Here is a 21,912-nt window from a genome sequence, read left to right on the forward strand (position 1 = left end):
AAAAAAAAAAAAAGTCTTTTAACAAGGCTTTATAACTTTCTCTTAAAAAGGAAGGAAAAAAAAAAGAGGAGAAATGCTATATGGAACCATTTCTGACTTGAGAGATTGACCAATGAAATTGATGTCATTCAGACTGGCAATGCAAATCCCCAACTTAGGACAAATGGAAAATTAGTCAGTTTTTCTGAATTACTATAAAACTCACTAGCTCTCCCAAGCAATTTCCAACACAGCAGTGTTTTTTTTGTTTTGTTTTTCTGTCTTGGTTTTCCCACTAGATTTTATGCTCTATCGGGTTCCTGCTCACACCTCTCAGAACCCACCACAAGATTATAGTCACACGGCAGTCGTCCAACAAATATCTATTTTAATCCCAAAGGTAACCATGATAATCAGCCTACTAATCTGCTCATTTTCATTTTTAAAGCTTGCTACATGAAGTCACATCTAAATGAAATTTAAGGACCAAAGCAAACACAGAGAATGAGACTTCCAGATGTCAGACCTTTGTAAAAACAGGAGGAAAGCAGGGGGTGGTGGTTCCATCAGGTCGGCAGAGATATGAAGTCGGACTGTGAACCTGCAAAAGCAGAGACACATGGATCAAATTCTAAGTATATAAATTGCTGAAAAGATGGGCTGAAGAAACCTTTCATTACGGGGACCGCCCCACTTGAATGAAATGAGTGAATGAGAGTATCGCTATACATCATTTTGCTCGTCTACTCTTACAGGACAGACATTGTTCAACTTCCTCATTTCACATCTGTTACTCTTCTCTGTTCAAAAGAATATTCACGGTAAAAGTTCCCTGGGTCCTTGGGGGATCCACAAGCTTTTAAATGCTATTACCAAATGGGTTTCTGTGTGTGGGACTTCCACATGGGTCTTTTTAAAAGTTCTTATAGACATTGTATTTTATTTTTAAATACAGTTTGGATTCACTGCATAAGAGGCATTGGCTATTGGCAGTGGAGGGTAAATTATCAAACATCTACCTATCTTATTTAGCTTGTACTCTTTTTTGATATAGGGATTATGGGAAAGGAGAGAAAAGAAATATTTTTTTATTGATGTGCAAAAATCACAGGTGCTAAAATACCTATTGAATAGCATTTATCTCTGGAGAAATATAAGGATCTCAGAGTAGTGAATGGAAAATATTTCTTTGTGTACTCTCCCTTATTTTTAAATAATCTGGATTTATTCACTTATATAAGTGGTTATTAGCTTCTTTTTTTTTTTTTTGAGACGGAGTTTCGCTCTTGTTACCCAGGCTGGAGTGCAATGGCGCGATCTCGGCTCACCGCAACCTCCGCCTCCTGGGTTCAGGCAATTCTCCTGCCTCAGCCTCCTGAGTAGCTGGGATTACAGGCACGTGCCACCATGCCCAGCTAATTTTTTGTAGTTTTTTTAGTAGAGACGGGGTTTCACCATGTTGACCAGGATGGTCTCGATCCTTGACCTCGTGATCCACCCGCCTCGGCCTCCCAAAGTGCTGGGATTACAGGCGTGAGCCACCGCGCCCGGCCCGGTTGTTGCTTCTTAACCCAAGATGACGGTGATCTGGTATTGTGTATCTAAATATGCCACAGGACATCATGAAGAACTTCGGTAGAGCAGTAGAGATGCTAGGATGGTAATAGAGCTTATTCATCACCCCTGCAAGACTTTACTGGCCTGTGATTCAAGAGGTCTGAGTTTCACTTTTCACTGTCTTTTTATGTCCCCAGGATATGTGAACACTCTTATAGTATTAATATTTACTCTATGCCAGGGACTGTTCCAAGTGTCATATGAAGATTAACTCACTGGATCTTCAGGACAAACCTATGAGATACACGGTGTTAACATCTTCATTTTACAGATGAAACTAGACACAGAGGGGTCACATCATTTGTTAAGAAGTGGGTGGAAGTGGGATTCGAACCCAGGCAGTCTTGACATCACATTGCCTGCAATAATAAAGTGATGAAGTTTCTCTGGGTGCTTCATTCTCCCAACTATAAACATGGGGTAAATTACCTTCTATTCCATGTCTTTGTAGAATTTAATCCACTTAAAAATGCACTCTTTACATTACTATGGTATTGACATAAGCAGACGTGTATATCTTTCTATATCCCAGGCTTCTGTCTTACACCTAAATCTATTCTGTCACATTCAACAAGTGTTTCATGTGTAACTTTCCTCCTTCTCAGACTAGTTTATAAACTGTTTGGGGATGGGGTGGGTGACATTTTGTTCTCCTGCCATGAAATGCCTAGCATAGTACTAAGCACTCAACAAATATTTATCAACATTTAAACATCAAAAATTGCCCATGGATTTAATTAAATATTTCTATAAATTCCACTCTGGTTAAGGGGTTTAAAGGAAATATGTATTATATATGCCATCTCTGAGTAACTGATACTGGTTGATTCAAGGTTTATGGACCCAAATGTCTTCTCTCTACTGTTTGTATTTTCCACACATTGAGAATATGTATTAGTCTCTATAATGACTCAAACACCCCTGAGCATTCAACAGGTAATAAAGGCTGAGCGAGGACATGGTGATACTCATCTGACATACTCATGATTTGGAGCAAATTTACATTTCAAGTCTGTGGGGAAAAACCTTTCTGTGAGTGTTGTCTTTGAACATATTCATTAAATCATGATTTAGAGCCATCCAGATACAATGGTTTTATACTTTTTTTTTTAAATTCATGTTGTTTGTGTTTGCAGAGTAAACTCACTACAATTACTTTCCAGTAGTTTACATTATTGTTCTTTCATGGCTATAGCAGTCTTACAACAAAATAAAAGCAAGATCAAAAAGCATGGTGAAGTCAAGGAATCTGAGTTGTTTTTCTTATTTGTTTAGCTTTTAGGAGTGGGAAAGCTTTTTGTTGGCATGCAGATTTTTCTTGTCTTTTAATTTGTTTTAAATGAGCTAATGAATTTGGCTAAATAAAAGAGCATACACATGTGAGGGAATAATCAAATTGTTATAGCTAAAACAGATGCCATTTTATCAGATTATCAGCTCTTAGAGAAAGAAGTTCCCAATGGAAAGGCAAATTGTTGACTAATCAGTGATGTGGCTTTAGTTGAAGATTATTTTTAGTGAACTGAAAGAAGAAACATTACCTACAATTTTCTTTACTCCCAATTTTTCATCCACTTAGAAAATATTTCAAGGGAGTATACTAGATAGAATTAAAGTCGTATTACTTCAAATCCACAAGTTTGCTGACAAGTTGGACTCCTTATGGGCCCTGGCTCAAGGCACACTTACCTGCTGCACAGGGACAGATAATGGTTGAATCACAGCCGTGGTCACCCCTGTCTTTGGAGATGATGATCCTATTGTCAAGGAAACAGAAGTTGTTTTCTTTTGAGCTCTGGAAAATAGAAGGTGAGTGCTTAGTCAGAATTTTTTTTTTTTTTTTTTTTTTTTTAGCAGAGATAATTCTTTGAAACATTTCAACAGAAAAGCTGGGTGTCTTTTTGTATGCTCAATCCACTTCAACTGTAATTGCTTCCGCAATGGGAATGCATAACCTACAGCTAGAATAGCTGTGGTCAGTATATGCGTGTGCCTTATAGACATTTAGCAAAACAAGTACATGAGTAAAAGAAAAGTGACTAGATGTAACTGAGACATTGTTGAAGACGCTAAAGTATTAAACTTGAAAATCCTAAGAAAATATTTGGAAAAAATCCTATCTTTATTAATAAGCAGATATTTGAAATGTTTAGGGTTAGGGTCCTATATTTAACTCAAAGTTTTGTTAGCCTATTTTAAGTCTAGCAGCTGTTCTTTGTTCTGGTTTCTAATTTTGTTTTCGGAATCTTGGAATTTTTGTGTTTTCTTAGTGCATGTAAGTTAGTAAGGTGTTCAGAGAAGACAAGAAGAGCTAGTTTCTAGGCCCAGCTTTGCCAAGTAGCTGGCTATGAAATCTGAAGCAAGCCATGTAACTTCCCTAAACTTGAGCTCTTCATCAAAAATCAGGGGTGGTAAAATAATCTTATAAGGTCCCTTTAGCATCACTGATTATTTGATGCTGAATGGATATAATTTTTATGTACATACTATCAGATAAAATAAATTTATTAGAACAGACTCAGTATTTATGGCCTTTTCTATAACACAAATTTCTGGTAGATTTATTTTTGCAAACTAATTAAGATATTAACATTTTAAATAATTGGTAGGTCTTTGTAGGAATAACTAATTATTGTGAATTTCAGGTACATGCTCTAAATAGAAATAGATTGTATTCAAATGAAAACCTACTTCTGGCCTAATTAGATATTTTCCAACTTGCATAAATAAATTGGCCCTCACAGTTTAGTAACGATTTAACTGATTTTCTCTTAAAGTGACTTCTCTTTCCATACATTTATAAGTTAGATGGCTGTCTTTGAAACTAACATTGTATACGGTAAAATTCTGGCCTATCAATGATAAAATGCAGACTTCAAAATTCAAATTTACAAGTTAAAAATTGGGTTTGGGCTGAGCATGGTGGCTCATGCCTATAATCTCTCCCAACACTTTGGGAGGCTGAGGCAGAAGGATCGCTTGAGTCCAAGAGTTTCAGACAAGCCTGGACAACACAGTGAGACCCCATCTCTACCAAAAAATAAAAAATAAAAAAAAGATTAGCCAGGTGTGGTGGTGCATGCCTGTAATACTAGCTACTTGGGAGGCTAAGGTTGGGGGACCACTTGAGCCTGGGAGGTCAAGGCTTCAGTGAACCATGCTGTACCACCGTACCCTAACTTGGGTGACAGAGAGAGACCTGTCTTAAAAAAATATACTGTGTTCTAACTTCAGTATTTGATCTCTGATTAACATCAGTTGACTTTTTTCTTCAAAGCACAGCAAGAATAGTTTCCTACCCAACCATTCTGTTGCCGTTGTTTCTAGATAACTGATGGAATTGTAGGCACTTACTGTGGCATAGCTCCAGCTTTTGATTTGAAAGCTAAACTTTCACCGTCGGAATCTGTTGAACTGGCACCTAGGAAAGCATTCAAGATAATGGTAAAGTTAAGATGTCAGTGTTATCTATAATAATTGCAAAGAATTATATTCCCCTTAAGTAAAATAAAACACAAAGTCTTTTTGACCTAAACACACAATAAAATAGAGTGATTCAGGCTCAGACCATTTTTTTATTTGTACTGTTTCTTCAGAAACGTATTTTTAAAAAGTACTACTACATATATATTTCTTCAAAACAATATAATTTTAACAGCATATATATTATTAGTTTCATTTTTATCACTGTGGTCATCACAACTGTACTTTTAAATGGCTACAAGCTTTGAAATAAAGGGGTGTGTGTGTGTGTGTGTGTGTGTGTGTGTGTCTGTGTGAAGAACACCCATGCTTTTAAACTGTAACCTTCTACAGAGATTGCAGGGTAAGGACTGATAATATCTTTATTACTCATTAATCAGAAGATGCTTTCTGGCTCTTGGGTACAACTGAGTATGATGGTGGTTCTGTTCTTGAATAAGAGGGCCTTTGATTTTGGATCATGGCTTCCCAGATTCACTTGCCTTACTACTGTTCTTAAATAAAGAATGGACTTACCAGATATTTAGTCAAAAGGGAAACTGCAGTCAGATTTTGATGTTTACATATTTCATGTCAAGAGATTTTAGGTGACAGACTTACAAAACTGCAAGGGTTCAAAGATAAGTGGTACCTTCCTAAATGCCATTCCCAAATACCATATTATATCTGGGTGTGTATTGTTCCAGATAAGTTTTCTTTTTTTTTCTTTTGAGATGGAATCTTGCTCTGTCACCCAGGCTGGAGTGCAGTGGCGCAATCTTGGCTCACAGCAACCTCCGCCTCCTGGGTTCAAGCAAATCTCCTGCCTCAGCCTCCTGAGTAGCTAAGATTTACAGGCATGTGCCACCATGCCCTGCTAATTTTTGTATTTTTTTTTTGGTAGAGATGGGGTTTCACTATGCTGGCCAGGCTGGTCTCTAACTCCTAACCTCAACTGATTTGCCCACCTTGGCCTCCCAAAGTGCTGGGACTACAGGCGTGAGCCACTGCACATGACCCAGATAAGTTTAATACAGCATATCAACATATTTACATTTATGTACCTATTTATACAAATGGATTCACATGTCATGCACACTTTGCATTTGGCTACTTTTGCCTATCAGCAGATTTAGAATATATCCATTCTCTTGGATAGCTGCCTAGTATTCTTCCTCTAGTGTGAAATGTTTTCCAGTCTTTTATTGACGTTGAAAACAGTCATGTTTAGGTAACTCTGCTGGAATGTCTGCTGTCCCTTCCTATTCATTTCTGTATCCAGCATTCAGTGCAGGCTTTCTTCACCTGGTTCCTGGACTACCACAATGCATTCTTGTCTTCCTATCTCCTCCTTCTCAAAGTCATCTTTGCCCTTCCTATGTCGGGCTGATTTTCCTAGAGCATGCTTTCCCTGTTAAAAAACGAGATGATTACAGTCTCTACTCAGTACATTAAAAATCCCCAAATTTGTCATTTAATGACTCTCATAATTTCCAACTTCATTTTCTAGCTCTATTTGCCAGAACTTCTTGGTCTTCAAGTCATGTAACCCTAATTCAGAGTGTTGAATTCTCTCGCACACCTAATGTGTGCACTCCATAGGTAAGTAAGGGATATGCAGTGAAGATACACACACACACACACACACACACACCACACTCCCCCACACCCCACCACACACCACACACACACACACACCCCACACCCATACTCACTCCACCACACACACACACCACACTCCCCCACACCCCACCACACACCACACACCACACACCCCACACCCATACTCACCTCACCACACACACACCACACACTCCCCCACACCCCACCACACACACACATCCCACACCCATACTCACCCCACCACACACACACACACACACTATACCACACACCGCACACCACACCCATACCCCACCACACACACACACACACCACACGCTCCCCTACACTCCACTACACATCACACACACACCACACCCATACCCCACCACACATACACCCCCACACCATACCACACACCAAACACCACACCCATACCCCACCACACACACACACCCACTCCATACCACACACCATGCACCACACCTATACTTACCCACCACACACGCACCACACACTCCCCCACACCCCACCACACACTACACAGATACAACACATCCATACTCACCCCACCACACACATACACCACACCCACACCCCACCACACACACACACACACACATCACACCCATACTTACTCCACCACACACACACACCTCCACACCACACCCAAACTCACCCCACCACACACACGCACACACACAACCCACACACACCACACTCATACTCACCCCACCACACACATACACTCCACACCACACCCATACTTACCCCACCACACAAACACACACACCACACCACATCCATACTCACTCCACCACATACACACCACACACCCTACACCTCCCACATACCCCACCACATCCATACCCTACCACACATACATGCACATACACACAAACCACACACACCACACCCATACCCCACCACACACACCACACCCACACACGCACATATACCACACGCACACACACCCCCCCACACACTATACCCACACCCATACCCATCATGTACCCCCCACCCCCTCCCACACACACCCCTGCCCTTGTGAGGACACAGAAGAGAAATAAGCACATGATAATAGTGGTGAGTGAAGCAAGAAAATCATGGCACAGGGAGGGGCACGGGCGGTGATGGGGCTTCCTGGGGGGTTGTAATTTTAAGGATGGTGGCAAGGAAGGCTCCCCCAAGACCAGAAGAGGTGGGGGCTCTCTCCCTGCTTGTTTTCCTCGCCTGGACCTGCAGTTGTAGCGCTCACTCCCTAGGAAACGCCCCTCCCAGCCTTTTCTTGATTCACTATCTTCTCCAGGCAGCCCCGGCACTGTTCTGTGCTCTTGCTCTGAACTCTCCGCATTCTTGCTGACAGCACTCATGTCACCTCAAATATCACACCTGCTGGAAAATGATTGGTTCCCTGAGGACTGACACTGGGTTAGGAAGGGAATCACCAATTTTTGAGTAAGTACTGGGTGCCTGGTGTCTGCTGGGCACTTCACCTCATTTAATCATCCTCATAATGAACCTCACTACAAAATGAGTTATGTGCAATTTATAGATAAGGAAACCAAGCAACCAAGAGGTGAAGTACTTGGAAGAAAGTCAGGTAACTAGAAAGCGGTGGTGATGGGCAAAGCACTCCTGTGGCTGAGCCTCGTGGTCTGTGTCCTTCCCCTGCACCACATGGCCTGGGTGCCCAGCCTCCTGCCTGGCTCACAGGTGCCTTCCAGGCTTCTGCTGGAATGAAGAAAGAGAGCTGGGAGATGGTGAAGCTTGTCTGGGACGAGGCGCAGCTCGGGCAAGGAGAGAAGAGCAGCAGGCTGGGGGCAGCAACGGGAGGCAAATCTAGAAGCTCAGACAGGACCTGGCGTTGGGCTGACTGGTTTGAACCTGGTCATAGGGGACTGGGAAAAGTCAGTGTGCAGAATTCACTGGCGGGACTGTAGGGACACAAACAGGGCAAACGACAGACCAGCAAAAACAAGTTAAGGACAAGGGGAAAGTTTTCCCTTGATGAGGAAGCGTAGGGAGCTGAGAAGCACTGAAGAAAAACCAGTGAAGGCGATCAGAAGGTTGGGGTGACCTGAGAGACCATTTTATTGGAATCATAAAAGCACTTAGGAGAAGGGGAGGGTGGCAAAAATCATATGGAACTTATCACAGATACTCTCAAGGTAGCCAAAAACGGGGGAGAGGAAACAGCCACTTATCACCTGATTCCAAATGTTTAAATCATTAAAAAAAAAAAAAATCCCTTCTGATGATCTCTCTTTAGAAAGCCATTCTTGCTACTTTTTTCCAGCTTATTTTCAAAGGAAGAAGGGGCCAAAAAAATGGGTACCCCCCCAGTAAGCAGACATTTGCTAGCTTTTGCACACCTGTCCAACCCTTGTGAAATCTCAAAGTCACCTTGTGTCTCAGGTTTCAAAGCAGCTCTGGAAGACGGGGTGGATCAAATCATCCCCTCTGTGCCAGCCAGTTCCCTGCCTTCCCCTGCGGCAATTCTCCCTCCCTCTCCCACTCTCTTCCCCCTCAGTCATCTACTTTGCACCTGCTGGTCAGGAAAAAAGAAAAAAAATAACACTCAAGTTCACATCTTTCTCCGTATTTATTAACCGTCACTTTCAGTTTTGGATGTAGGTTCCAGCATGAAGGAGTTGCATGTTGTAGCCCTTGTAGTTACTATCATCTGTTCACCTCACATTCACCTCCTCAGTCTTAACTTCTCCTATTCTGCCTCCCACACAGAGTGAAGCAATCACATGCTGACGATCCGGCTCCAGGCTTTGGCCAGTAGAAGTGTCACAAAAATGAATCTCCTGCCTTGACTTTAAAAGGTGCTCCCTTTTCATTTTAAAAACCTACCCAATTTCATACATTTTTGTGGGAAAAGACCCAGGAAATACAAAGAAGCAAAAATGAGAGGTAAAAAATCATCTAGAATACCACCACCCAGATATTATTGGAGTACATTCTTCCAAAGCTTATCTCTGTATACACGGGCAATGCTATGTATACTGTTCAATTATTGCTTTTTCTCCCACTTAGTACTTGCAAAATGCCTTTACATGTCAGTAAACAAATAGGCCCTTCATGGTTTTCCAGTAGTTACTTCAAATTCATTTGTGTGGATTTACCATCATTTTATCATTCTGATATTACTGGATATATTTATTATTTCCATTTTTTACATCTCCCCAGGGATATGTATAAAATTACAATACATCAAAATGTCCATTTCCCTATACTCATGAAAATGCTATGTTGTAATTGTTTTTATTTTTGTCTATCTAATATCTTCCTAGAAAAAATATATTTCTGAGTAAAAGTAAACTAGATGTGAATCATATAGCTTCAAGAAATAGGATGTCTTCACAGAGGTGCATATCAATCATTAAAAAACACATATTACACATAATATATAAATAAATACATAACCATATAAAAATAAACATAATATATATGTTTACTATATATATATATATATATATATATATATATATATATTACATATTATGGTTCCATTATGTTATAAGTTTTAAATCTCTAAGTGACTTTACTGAACTGGTCATGGGGTTCATCCTTTTACACATATTTTGCCTTTCAACATTTGAGGAATAAATACACTCTTTCATTTCTATTACTTACTTCTTTCCCTCTCTTTTAAATCAGTTGCTATAATTACCAATACAGCAAGAATCATTCACAGATCAGAGTAACTGAAGCAATGTCAGTGACACATAACTTTATAAATGGTGAATAAATACAAAGGAATTAAAATGCTTTTAAAGAACGTTTAATGACACAGGTAAATGTTTGACAGAATAGGTTAAACTAAAAAATATAGGGTTCAAAAGAATACATACAGTAAAACAGAAGTACTCACATGTAGGACAAAGATTGGAAAGATAAAAATATTAAGGGTGACTGTCATAAGGCAGAGGGATTAAACATGCTTTTCTATTTCCATTTATTTATTTATTTATTTATTTGAGACAGAGTCTCGCTCTGTCGCCCAGGCTGGAGTGTAGTGGTGCGATCTCCACTCACTGCAACCTCCGCTTCCTGGGTTCAAGTAATTCCCCTGCCTCAGCCTCCTGAGTAGCTGGGACTATAGGCGCATGCCAACATGCCTGGCTAATTTTTTGTATTTTTAGTAGAGACAAGGTTTCACCGTTTTAGCCAGGATGGTCTTGATCTCCTGACCTCATGATCTGCCCGACTCAGCCTCCCAAAGTGCTGGGATTACAGGCGTGAGCCACCGTGCCTGGCCTTTATTTTTATTTTTTGAGACGGGATCTTACTCTGTCACCCAGCCTGGAGTCCAGTGGTGCCATCCCAGCTATTTCAGCCTTGACCTGCTGGACTCAAGCAACCCTCCACTTCAACCTTCCAAGTAGCTGGGACTACAGGTGCATACCACCATGCCTAGCTATTTATTTATTTTTATTTTTTTTAGAGATAGGGTCTCACTATGTTGCTCCAGCTGGTCTTGAACTCTTGGACTTAAGTGATTCTTCTGCCTCAGCCTCCCAAAGTGCTGGGATTATAGGCACTTGCCACCATGCCTGCCTTAGACATGATTTTTATATCTTCTTTTTACCTGTACATTTTAATTTTTAAAAAATGAAAACATGGCTGGGTGCAGTGGCTCAAGCCTATAATCCCAGCACTTTGGGAGGCCGAGGTGGACAGATCACCAGGTCAGGTGTTCAGACCAGCCTGGCCAATGTGGTGAAACCCTGTCTCACAAAATACAAAAAATAGCTGGGCATGGTGGCAAGTACCTGTAATCCCAGCTACTCAGGAGGCTGAGGCAGGAGAGTTGCTTGAACGCGGGAGGCAGAGTTTGCAATGAGCCGAGACTGCACCATTGTACTCCAACCTAGGAGAAAGTAAGACTCCATCTAAAAAAAAAAAAAAATACAGGTATTTTAAAATAATAATAATGGCCTATGGCATGTGCTAGGCGCCACTCCAGTAGATTAACTCATTCAATCTTTACAACAGTCTAATTTTCTCCAGATGAAGAAACCAAAGCATAGAGCTGTCATAAAATATCATGAAAAGTTATTTTAAAATAGATAACATGAAGAACCACCAAGCTGTGCTTAAATTCATTTAGCTTTTCTTAGAACATTTTCAAAACCCATTGAATGGAATCTATGCCTAGGGAGGCATGGCAGCGGTCCTGGCACCAAGGGCTTTACCCTATGTGATTACCAGGAGCAATCCCACATTTCACATCACAGCATGCTTCACAGGGCCACTTCAAAGGGGCCCACATTTTACCTGATTATTTGTAGCACTGAGAACCTGTGTCAAACAGAACCTGCCAATCTGCGTCATGCTGATTCCCTTCCCCACCTTTTTCTTTTTCTTTTATTATACTTTAAGTTCTGGGGTACATGTGCAGAACATGCAGTTTTGTTATATGAGTATACATGTGCATAGTGGTTTGCTGCATCCATCCCCCCATCATCTACATTAGATATTTCTCCTAATGTTATCCCTTTCCAATACCCCCACCCCCTGCTATCCCTCCCCTAGCTCTCCACCCCCCAACAGGCCCCGGTGTGTGATGTTTCCCTCCCTGCGTCCATGTGTTCTCATTGTTTAATGCCCACTTATGAGTGAGAACATGCAGCGTTTGGTTTTCTGTTCTTGGGTTACTTTGCTGAGAATGATGGTTTCCAGCTTCATCCATGTCCCTGCAAAGGACATGAACTTTTTTATGGTTGCATAGTATTCCATGGTGTATATGTGTCACATTTTCTTCATCCAGTCTATCATTGATGGGCATTTGGGTTGGTTCCAAGTCTTTCCTATTGCAAACAGTGCCACAATAAACATATGGGTGCATGTGTCTTTATAACAGAACAATTTATAATCCTTTGGGCATATACCCAGTAATGGGACTGCTGGGTCAAATGGTATTTCTATTTCTAGATCCTTGAGAAATTGTCACACTGTCTTCCACAATGGTTGAACTAATTTACACTCCCACCAACAGTGTAAAAGTGTTCCTATTTCTCCACATCCTCTCCAGCATCTGTTATCTCCTGATTTTTTAATGATCCTCATTCTAACTGGCATGAGATGGTATCTCAATGTTCCCCACCTTTTTGATGCTGCCCTGCCCTCCTCTCCACCTGACCCCAATCCTCTTTATCCACAAGGTCCGGTCTAATCCAGCTTCCTTCAGTCCACATTTCAGAGGCACCATCCTGCCCTCTTTGGAGCTCATAAAACTATAACGGTCTAAGTAATTCATTTTATAATCACACAGGGAGGCAGTGGTGGAAACTTGAGATGTCTGTATTTATTTCACATGTTTACATGGATCTTTCCTATTTATATAGGAAGTCCTTGAGAGGCTCTCTCTGTCAGCTAGTTCTTGAGTGTACCCTCTCACATTCCAGTACAGATTCCATTTCTTTTCCCCATCTTACTCTCCTCCCTCCTGCATGCTCTATTTTTCTCTCACACTATTTTCATCAGCCTGTAAACATACTCTACTAACTCCTGCCTGAAAACACACACACTGTGAAATCCATCTTTTTGACCCCATGCTCCGTTCCAGATACCAGCCCCTATCTCTGTTGCTGGTTAAGCAAAACTTCTCCAACAAATATCTGTTATTTGCTGCTTCTCTTTCCGTATTTCACAAAATTTTCTCAACCAGTACTGTCTGACCTTTGACCCTGTTCGGATTCATCGAGCTCGCTCTCCTTGCTAAAATTGCTGACCACACCCACTATTGCTTGACCCCAGTGGTTTGCTGCTGGCTGGAATCTGATTGGACCTCTCAGGAGACACAGCCTGCAGTTTCCTCTTCTAGAAACTCTCTCTTGCTTTCCCTTACCCCATTCAGTCTGGTTTCTCTTACACCCTGGGGGCTCTTTCTTCTTATTCTTGTTTGCTGGCAACTCCTCTTTCAACTTCAACCGGCAGGAGTTGAGACTCAGACCCCTTCCTCGTCCCCATCCCCTCTTCCTCATCCCCTCTTCCCCCTAGCTGATCTGTCTGGAGCTGTGTCCAGTTCCACAGCTTTAGTTACCATTTATATCCTGATGCTCTCCAAATACAGCATTCTCACCCTGTGCTCTAGACATCTATGTTTATGTCTGCAACTACCGACCTGACACATCTGTGTGGCTAGCTAAGCAGAGATTTCAAACACAGCATGTTCAGGCCAGGTGTGGTGGCTCACGCCTGTAATCCCAGCACTTTGGTAGGCTGAGACAGGTAAATCACTTGAGGTCAGGAGTTTGAGACCAGCCTGGCCACTGTGGCAAAACGCTGTCTCTACTAAAAATACAAAAATTAGCAAGGTGCGGTGGTTCATGACTGTAATCCCAGCTACTCGGAAGGCTGAGGTAAGAGAATTGATTGAACCTGTGAGACAGAGGTTGTGGTGAGCCAAGATCATGGCACTACACTTCAGCCTGGGCAACAGAGTGAGACTCTGTCTACACACACACACACACACACACACACACACACACACAGAGTGAGCCAAGATCATGGCACTACACTTCAGCCTGGGCAACAGAGTGAGACTCCGTCTCCAAACACACACACACATACACACAAACATGAGAGTGAGCCAAGATCACGGCACTACACTCTGGCCTGGGTGACACAGTGAGACTCCATCTCCAAACACACACACACACACACACACACACACACACACACACCATATTCAAAAGACAGCACTCAATTCCTTCTGTCCCCTAATCCTGTTCCTCTCCCATCTTCCTCATTTCAGAGATTGGCAACACTGTCCTCACAAGCAGCATAGCTGAATCCACAGAGTCGTCCCTGATTCCTTTCATCCCCTCGCCTCCACATGGAACCACTGCAGGGCTTTTGGACCCGCCTCTGAGCCCAGCTCGAATCTGACTCACTCTGCCATCTACTCCATGTCCTCCTGACACACCTGTGTCTCTCCTCTGTCCTGCCGCAACAGGCTTCTACTGGTCTCCCCAACGATAAACCAAAGTGTCACTTAAAAAACATGAATCGGTTTGAACCCTCCATGATTCTCAATTTTATTTAGCCAAACTAACAGTGATTAGTCCTTGTGTTTCGCATACCCAGCTGTGGCCCAAGCCTCTGAGCTACCTCTGTCTGATGTTCCAGTTACCCTGGACTCCCTCCTGCTCCTTGGGCACATCTGACTGTCCCCACCAGGGCGTCTGCATCTGTTCCCTTCGTCTGGAGCACTCCTGCCCCAGCCTTCCCTACTGGCTCCTTCTCAGGCTCCTGTCTGAGACCACATGTCATCTCTTTGGAATGGCCTTCCTGATCACCATGTCCCATCAGCCACCTTGGTTTCCTTGGCAGCACTTGCCGCTGCCTTCCCAGCTTACTAGGTTATATGCCCCCCTTCGGGAGTGTTAGTACGGCAAGGGCAGAAGCCTGCTTTTTCGCTGCCGTGTGCCTCGTGGTGAACCGCTGCCTCCCTTCCAGTAGTCACCCACTATATTCTTGAGAGTGACCAAAAAGTGCGCAATTATATGTCCTGAAAAGTGCTGTGCTCAGATTCTAAATCCTGTGACCAGATGAAGGTGAGGAACTGTAGCTGCCCCAGTGGTCATGAGTTTATTTGCATTTTATGCTGTAGGTAGAGGGCAGATTTGGGAGTCTGACTCCCTATGTTTGAATCCTTGACTCCCAGGTGTTTGTGTGTGTGTGTTTACATGCGTATAGGTGCCATCTTGGTCATCACTTAGCCTCTTAAAACTTCACTCTCTTCAACTATTAAATGGGGTGATTTTAAGTTTCACATGAGTGAGACCATGCAGTGTTTAACTTTCTGTTTAAAAAACTGACGTCATAGGAGTAGAAAGCAGAACAGAGGCTAAGAGGAGCTGGAAAGGGGATGGAGAAGGGGAGATAGGAAGAGACCATTAAAAATGACAGCTGTAACTGTTAAAAGGAATACGTTCCACTGTTTCATATCACTATAGGATGACTATAGTTCACAATAATACCTTATATGGTCTTAAATAGCTGGAAGGGGGAATACCAAGTGCTCTCAACACAAAGAAATGATAAACATTTGAGATGATGGATATGCTAATTACCCTGATCTGATCACTATATGCAATATGTATCAAAAATGTAATTACATTGGTAACAGAGATACCCAACAATGTTTGATGTCTCAGTAAGTTCAGTGGTGTCACATGGAATGTGTACAAGTATTATTTGTCAATTTAAAAAAATAAAAATTTTTTAAAGAGAGTGATTTTTGTAAGGATGAAATGAGATGATCTCTGTAAAAATGAAGAACAGGGCTTAAAGGGATGCTAGCCACTGTTCTTATGCTGCAATTTCTTTTGCATCATTCTAAAACTTGATGCATGATGAGAGAGTGAAATTTAGAGTTTCTAATTAATAGGTTGTTAAACTTTTAGAGAAGGCTTTGCTGAGATTTTAATTTCAGAAAGAAATTTTTCTACCCTTTGATAGATAGGCTGCCAATGACCGCTGATATAGTAACAACATGCTTCAGAAAGCAATTCAACAGGAATAAGGAAGATTCTAATTTAGTGCTAGAATAAGTAAAATACAAAAATTTCTTACTTTGAGTCATAAGTTGAGGCTAAGAATTTACCTGAGGTTCCCTCCCACTTCACATAACTGTTCTTAGGGATAAACACACTAAAATCTTTTGTTTTTAAAAAATTACTCATATTTCACAAGGCCAAGAAGCCAGCTTTCTAAAGCACTTTGTTAGGCTTAGCAGATTCAATCCTCACAACTCTTCATTCTTGCCATGCCCAGCTTCCTTACCCTCCCTTCAATTTATCTAAAGTCACGTATGATCTATCTAAAGTCAGAGACACTCAATCATGTTGGATATCTCGGTAAGTTCAGCAATGTCACATGGAAAGCTGTGGACTGGAAGAAATCCACTATCTCTGTTCAAGTCCTGAACATGGAAAATACATGGCATATAGAACTAGAGGTATACTTTTCTCATATTCAGCACCTCATGTAGATGATTTGAAAGGACTGGCAGCTAAGAGGCTTTTATACAGGAGAACCACATTTAAAGTTAAAGATCAGTGAGGTGAGAGTTTGAGTCTATCTGAGTTAGATTCTGCAGCTGGTTTCAAGAGGCAATGATATATCTCATTTTATATGATATATATATGATTTTTTATATATCTTATATATCATGCATTTAACTTATAAGTTCTTAAAATACTTTCAATTTCTCTTATACCACTTATTATAATATTAATTTATCATTTTATATTCTGGTGTTTTTTTTTTTTTTTTAAGGCTGAGTTTTGCTCTGGAGTCTCAGTCTGGAGTGCAGTGGTAGGATCTCAGCTCACTGCAGCCTCCACCACCCAGGTTCAAGTGATTCCTGTGCCTCAGCTTCCTGAATAGCTGGAACTAAAGGCACCCACCATCATGCCCAGCTAATTTTTGTATTTTTGGTAGAGATGGTGTTTCACTATTTTGGCCAGGCTGGTCTCAAACTCCTGACCTCAAGTGATCCATTCTCCTTGGCCTCCCAAAGTGCTGGGATTACGGGTGTGAGCCACCACACCTGGCTTTTTTTTTTTTTTTAAATGTGTTTCTCTGCTGTTAGATTGTAAACTCCTTGATACCAGGGATTGTCTCCTAACCACATTTATACCCACACTGTATGGTACTTAGTAGGGTCTTAATGTTGGTTAAATTAAGCTGATAGACTTTTACTTAAATCGAATGTGATTTCATTTAATCTTTGTAGTATAGAAGCAGCACATCCCAAAATTTATCATATTTCTAACAATCTTGCAAGCAAATGAAGAATTTCAATTAAAATCGCTCTATCCAAACTTGGAGACAAATCTGATCATCATTTAGCAGACAGGATTTTTACAGAAATTTAAGTTTCCTTCACTGTATTCTAAGATGCCTTAAGAAGTTTGCTATATAACCCACCCGTGATAATACTGCTAACTCATTAGTGAAATTTTAATTATCTTTTTGTCATTAATTTTTCATTCATGCAGCACTTTAAAATACCTATGAGAGAGTGGTTAATACCGGCCCTGGAGCAAGACTGTCTGGGTTAAAATTCTTGTGTGACTTTGAACACATTTCTCTTGCCTCTCTGGGCCTCAGGCGTAAAAAGGGAACACTAATAATACCTTGTAGGCGACGCCAAAGTGTAAATGATTATGTCCGTGTATGTGAGGATTTTATAAGTATCATGTAAGTATTCGTTGTTACTACATACAGAAAGTTTGTTTTTGTTTATATTAGCAGGAAAGGTGCCTTGAGGCACTCCAAGATGCTACCAAAGACACTGTGGAGGTTGCTTTCACTCAAAGTAAAGGGATATACTTTTAGTCATCAGTAATAGTTACTTTTTATTTTTAAATTTTCCTCTTTTTTATTTAAGAGATGGGGTCTTGCTCTGTCTTCCGGGCTGGAGGGCAGTGGTGTCATCATGGCTCAATGTAACCTCAACCTCATGGGCTCAAGCAATCCTCCCTCCCCAGCCTCCTGAGTAGCTGGGAGTACAGGTACATGCCACTAGGCCAGGCCAATTTTAAAAAAGTGGTTTTTTTTTTTTTTTTTTTTTTTTTTTTTAGAGATAGGGTCTCAGTGTGTTGCCCAGTCTGGTCTCAAACTCCTGGCCTCACGAGATCCTCCTGCCTTGGCCCCCCAAAGTGCTGAGATTACAGGCATGAACTACCTCACCTGGCCCTACTTTTAAAGCTAATTTTTGTGGGTCAGTTCTTGAAGGAGCTATAAATGGTGGCTCACATCTTGCCTTCTTCACCTTTACATAATGAAGATATTGGTGCTATTAAATGTTTTTAAAAAAATGCAGATCTCAAGGATTTTAATATTCTTTCTGTATTTTAACTATTATTTTAGAAAGCAACCAATTAACAGAGCACCCATCAATTTATGGATTTAGGAACAGTATAAACACTACAGTGCTTATAACACTTCCAAGTGTTGCAAATTATTGGTACTGATCAAAACACAATAAAAATGTAAAATATAATGCTTTGATATCAAGTTTTCCAACTCCCTGGAGACTGAATTCTGTCAAAAATGAATTAATAGACAACAGAAAGATCCCATCCTCTGCTGAACCCTCTTTAATACAACATGGATTTTTTAATATTCTCACCTCTCACAAGTTCATAGTACATTAAGCAGGAATAATGGAGTCTTAACAAAAGAAGCAACATTCTAGAATTTAGTAAAAACTAGAACATTAAAAGTATTCACTTAAAATTCATTTAAAGTAAAATGAATGAGTTCCTGAGTTATTTATCATTTAACTTTGCTTGATATGGTACTTCAATTATGTTCCCATGCTTCATTTACTAGAGAAAGATAAAAATAATTTGGATACCTTACATTTTAAATAAATCGAGTTAATGTAGTGGAAAAATTCTACATTGAAAAGAACAAATGTTGGCATTGGAGATAGTTGATGGGTGCCTAACAGTTCCATTTCTAAAGATCCTCAAGGAAATGAAGTTTGAATTAGAACACTGTTGTACCGTTTGCATTGGAAAGGCATATTCACACTCCCTAGAATACTGGAGTGATTAGAACATCAACACCTCTTTATCCCCCATTACCAGGCACCCTTCCCTACCTTCAATGAAGACCTCAGCAGATGTTGTGTCTGAGCCGCTGGGATTCGTGGCCAAACAGGTGTAGCGACCTGTGTCGTCCTCAAAGGCCTCTGCTATGATCAGGGTATGGAGGTCCCCACCCTCACAGTGGATTTGGATATCAGGAGTGTTGTGCAGTTCTTTCCCTTCACAGAACCATCTTCAGGCCAAATGGAGGTCAAAGGATAGGAGGGAAAGAAAGGAAATGGTGATGTTTAAAACAATTAAGCAGAAGTGAAGGCTGGTGCTATGCAAAATGATGTTTGGTTGATTTTAAAAAAATCAGTGTCAGTGTTATTGATGGAAACTCTACAATTTAGACTGTGAAATTAATGACTAGATAATTCTCACAGGTTTTCTTTGTAAAGCACCTTGTACATTTTATCAACGCAAGTGATGCTGTCAAACTCAGAAAGACCATTTCAGTTATAAAATAAAAGAAACAGAAACTCAGCGTCGTAAAATGCTTTGTAACAAACACCTCCTACATTTATTACAATTTTATCTATTTTTCTTACCTAAAGAAAAATATAAAAGTAATATAAACATTATGTTCAAAATGTTTAATATATGAAAGGAAACTTATCATCATGTTAAAAAAATCACAGGCAGCAATATTTTTGTTGACCTTTAAGACTTCTGATCAGCTGAGCAGTAACAGATTTAATGCCTTCCACATTTCTGATATTTACAAAACCTTCTAGCAGACTGCCTTGGCCTCCAAGATGTGGAGAGATATAGCAGTTGTGCTGTAATTCATTCTTGCTGGTCAGGACTTTTCCTTTCCCAAACAATCAGGCCCTTCGTGTGGGAAACTACAGGCTGTCAGACTGAACACAGGTTCCCTCTCACTCTCTCTCCTCTTTCCCCAGCACCTCAGATTCTCAGTAACATCTGGTTGCCTTTACATTTTACCAAGAAACAAACATACAAACCAAAACAAAGCCCAAAGCCACCCTAAAAAAGAAAAACTCCAAATGGGATTTATTATTAAATAAATATGTAGAAATCTGCCACTTACAACTAAAAGGACTGAATTCTCTGGGAAAATATTGTCCATTTAAGCTCTTAATTAGCACTTAGAGAGATTTTCTCTAAGTCTAATTTCCTATAAAATTAATTGGATTTCACATCCTTTTGTGAAAATGTGACATGGAAGACTAAGTCTTTTTTCTGTTTTTGGGGTAGAATGTAGGCTTTTGTCCAATTTAATTTGAAAATAGTTAATATAGCAAATGAGTTTGCTACTACTATGAGTATCAACCCTAGAAACCATACTAAATATGAAATATGTGATACTCACCAAAGAACAGGTTAAGACTTTGGGAATTAAAGAACATATGATAACCAGCCAACTGAGCATTCTATGCCAGGCAAGCCATATTATTTTGGAGGAACTTGAGCAGGGCAATATTTCTTGATTCCACAGCACTGTGTGGTTTTCTTTGTTATCACCAAGTCTTGAAGGGCCTTCCAGCCCAGGGTCATCTTCCAGTCTTTCTTTTTTCTGTTATCTTTCCAAAGCCATAGTCCAGATCCTCACCCATCAGTACTAACTGTGGCTTTTGTGTTTCAATTGGTCCCTCCATCACCAGCAGACTATAAATTCTTTCTTCCCCTACACACATGATTCCCTAAACTTCAGATCTGTCATTTCCAGCTTTCATACAACTTGGGCCCTGTCGTTTTCTTATACTAATCCTTTGTTTCTGCCGAATATTTGCATGGACTTGCAGCTCCTTACATAGTTCTCAAATATTACATCCCTACTTTCCTGCACCACATTTTCTTCTTTGAATTATCTCCTTACCCTCTTCATTAATCCCATCTAGGAATTACTCTTCCTTAAGATCAAGCTAAAGGCTTCTTCGACAGATAAAAATAAACTGAATATGCACTTACAGAGCTTCTTCTATTTGTAAGGAACTACATTACCTGCTACAGGTAATAGAAAAAATGCCTGCTAAACTCTGAAACTAGTTGAGTCTGTCTGTACTGTCAATTAGCGTATTTCTGTCTTCCATAGAATAGATATAAATCACCTATTGGGGGAAAGTGAAGCTTGAAAAAATGCAACAGAGGTTCAATAGAGAGAAGGATTCATTTCTTTTGGTTAGATGTACTCCATAGGGAAACCTCTGCCAACTACCGAAGTGACTAGTATCTTATCCTCTAACTCAGGGAACTTTCAGCCTGCAAGCCTACTGCCTGTTTCTATATGGCCCTTGAACTAAGAATGGTTTTTATACTTTTAAAGGTTTGAAAAAAAAAATCAAAAGAGGAAGAACAATTTGCGACATCAATTTCACATTTTGGAGTCCTTAAATAAGGTTTTTTTTGGGGGGGAGGAACATAACCATGCTCATTTATTTACATATTGTCCATGGCTGCTTTTGCATTACAGGGACAGAGTTACAACATATTATATGGCCCTCAAAGCCCCCAATATTTAGTATCTGGGCCTTTATAGAGAAAGGTTGCCCACTCATGCTTTTTGCTACTCAAAGTGTGGTTCTGGAGCCAGCAGCAGCAGCATCACCTGGGGGCTTATTAGAAGTGCAGTATCTTGGCCCTTGCCCCAAATCTACTGAATTGG

The 21,912-nt window shown here is 40.6% G+C and overlaps 1 protein-coding gene across 6 annotated transcripts in view; it reads right to left on the minus strand.

Moving 5' to 3' along the window:
- Nucleotides 1-21,912, minus strand: part of PALLD (palladin, cytoskeletal associated protein) — a 457,931-nt gene that overhangs the window by 249,507 nt on the left and 186,512 nt on the right. For all 6 annotated transcript variants that reach the window (XM_017507554.2, XM_037731053.1, XM_017507552.2 and 3 more), the window contains 4 exons: nt 19,298-19,476; nt 4,951-5,017; nt 3,286-3,391; nt 506-580 (listed from right to left, as the gene is read on the minus strand). In XM_017507554.2, coding sequence (XP_017363043.1) covers nt 506-580; nt 3,286-3,391; nt 4,951-5,017; nt 19,298-19,476 — 427 coding nt within the window. The remainder of the gene's footprint in view (nt 1-505; nt 581-3,285; nt 3,392-4,950; nt 5,018-19,297; nt 19,477-21,912) is intronic.

Source organism: Cebus imitator, unplaced genomic scaffold, assembly GCF_001604975.1.
Source record: "Cebus imitator isolate Cc_AM_T3 unplaced genomic scaffold, Cebus_imitator-1.0 Scaffold378, whole genome shotgun sequence".
In the NCBI taxonomy this organism is placed as follows: Eukaryota; Metazoa; Chordata; class Mammalia; order Primates; family Cebidae; genus Cebus; species Cebus imitator.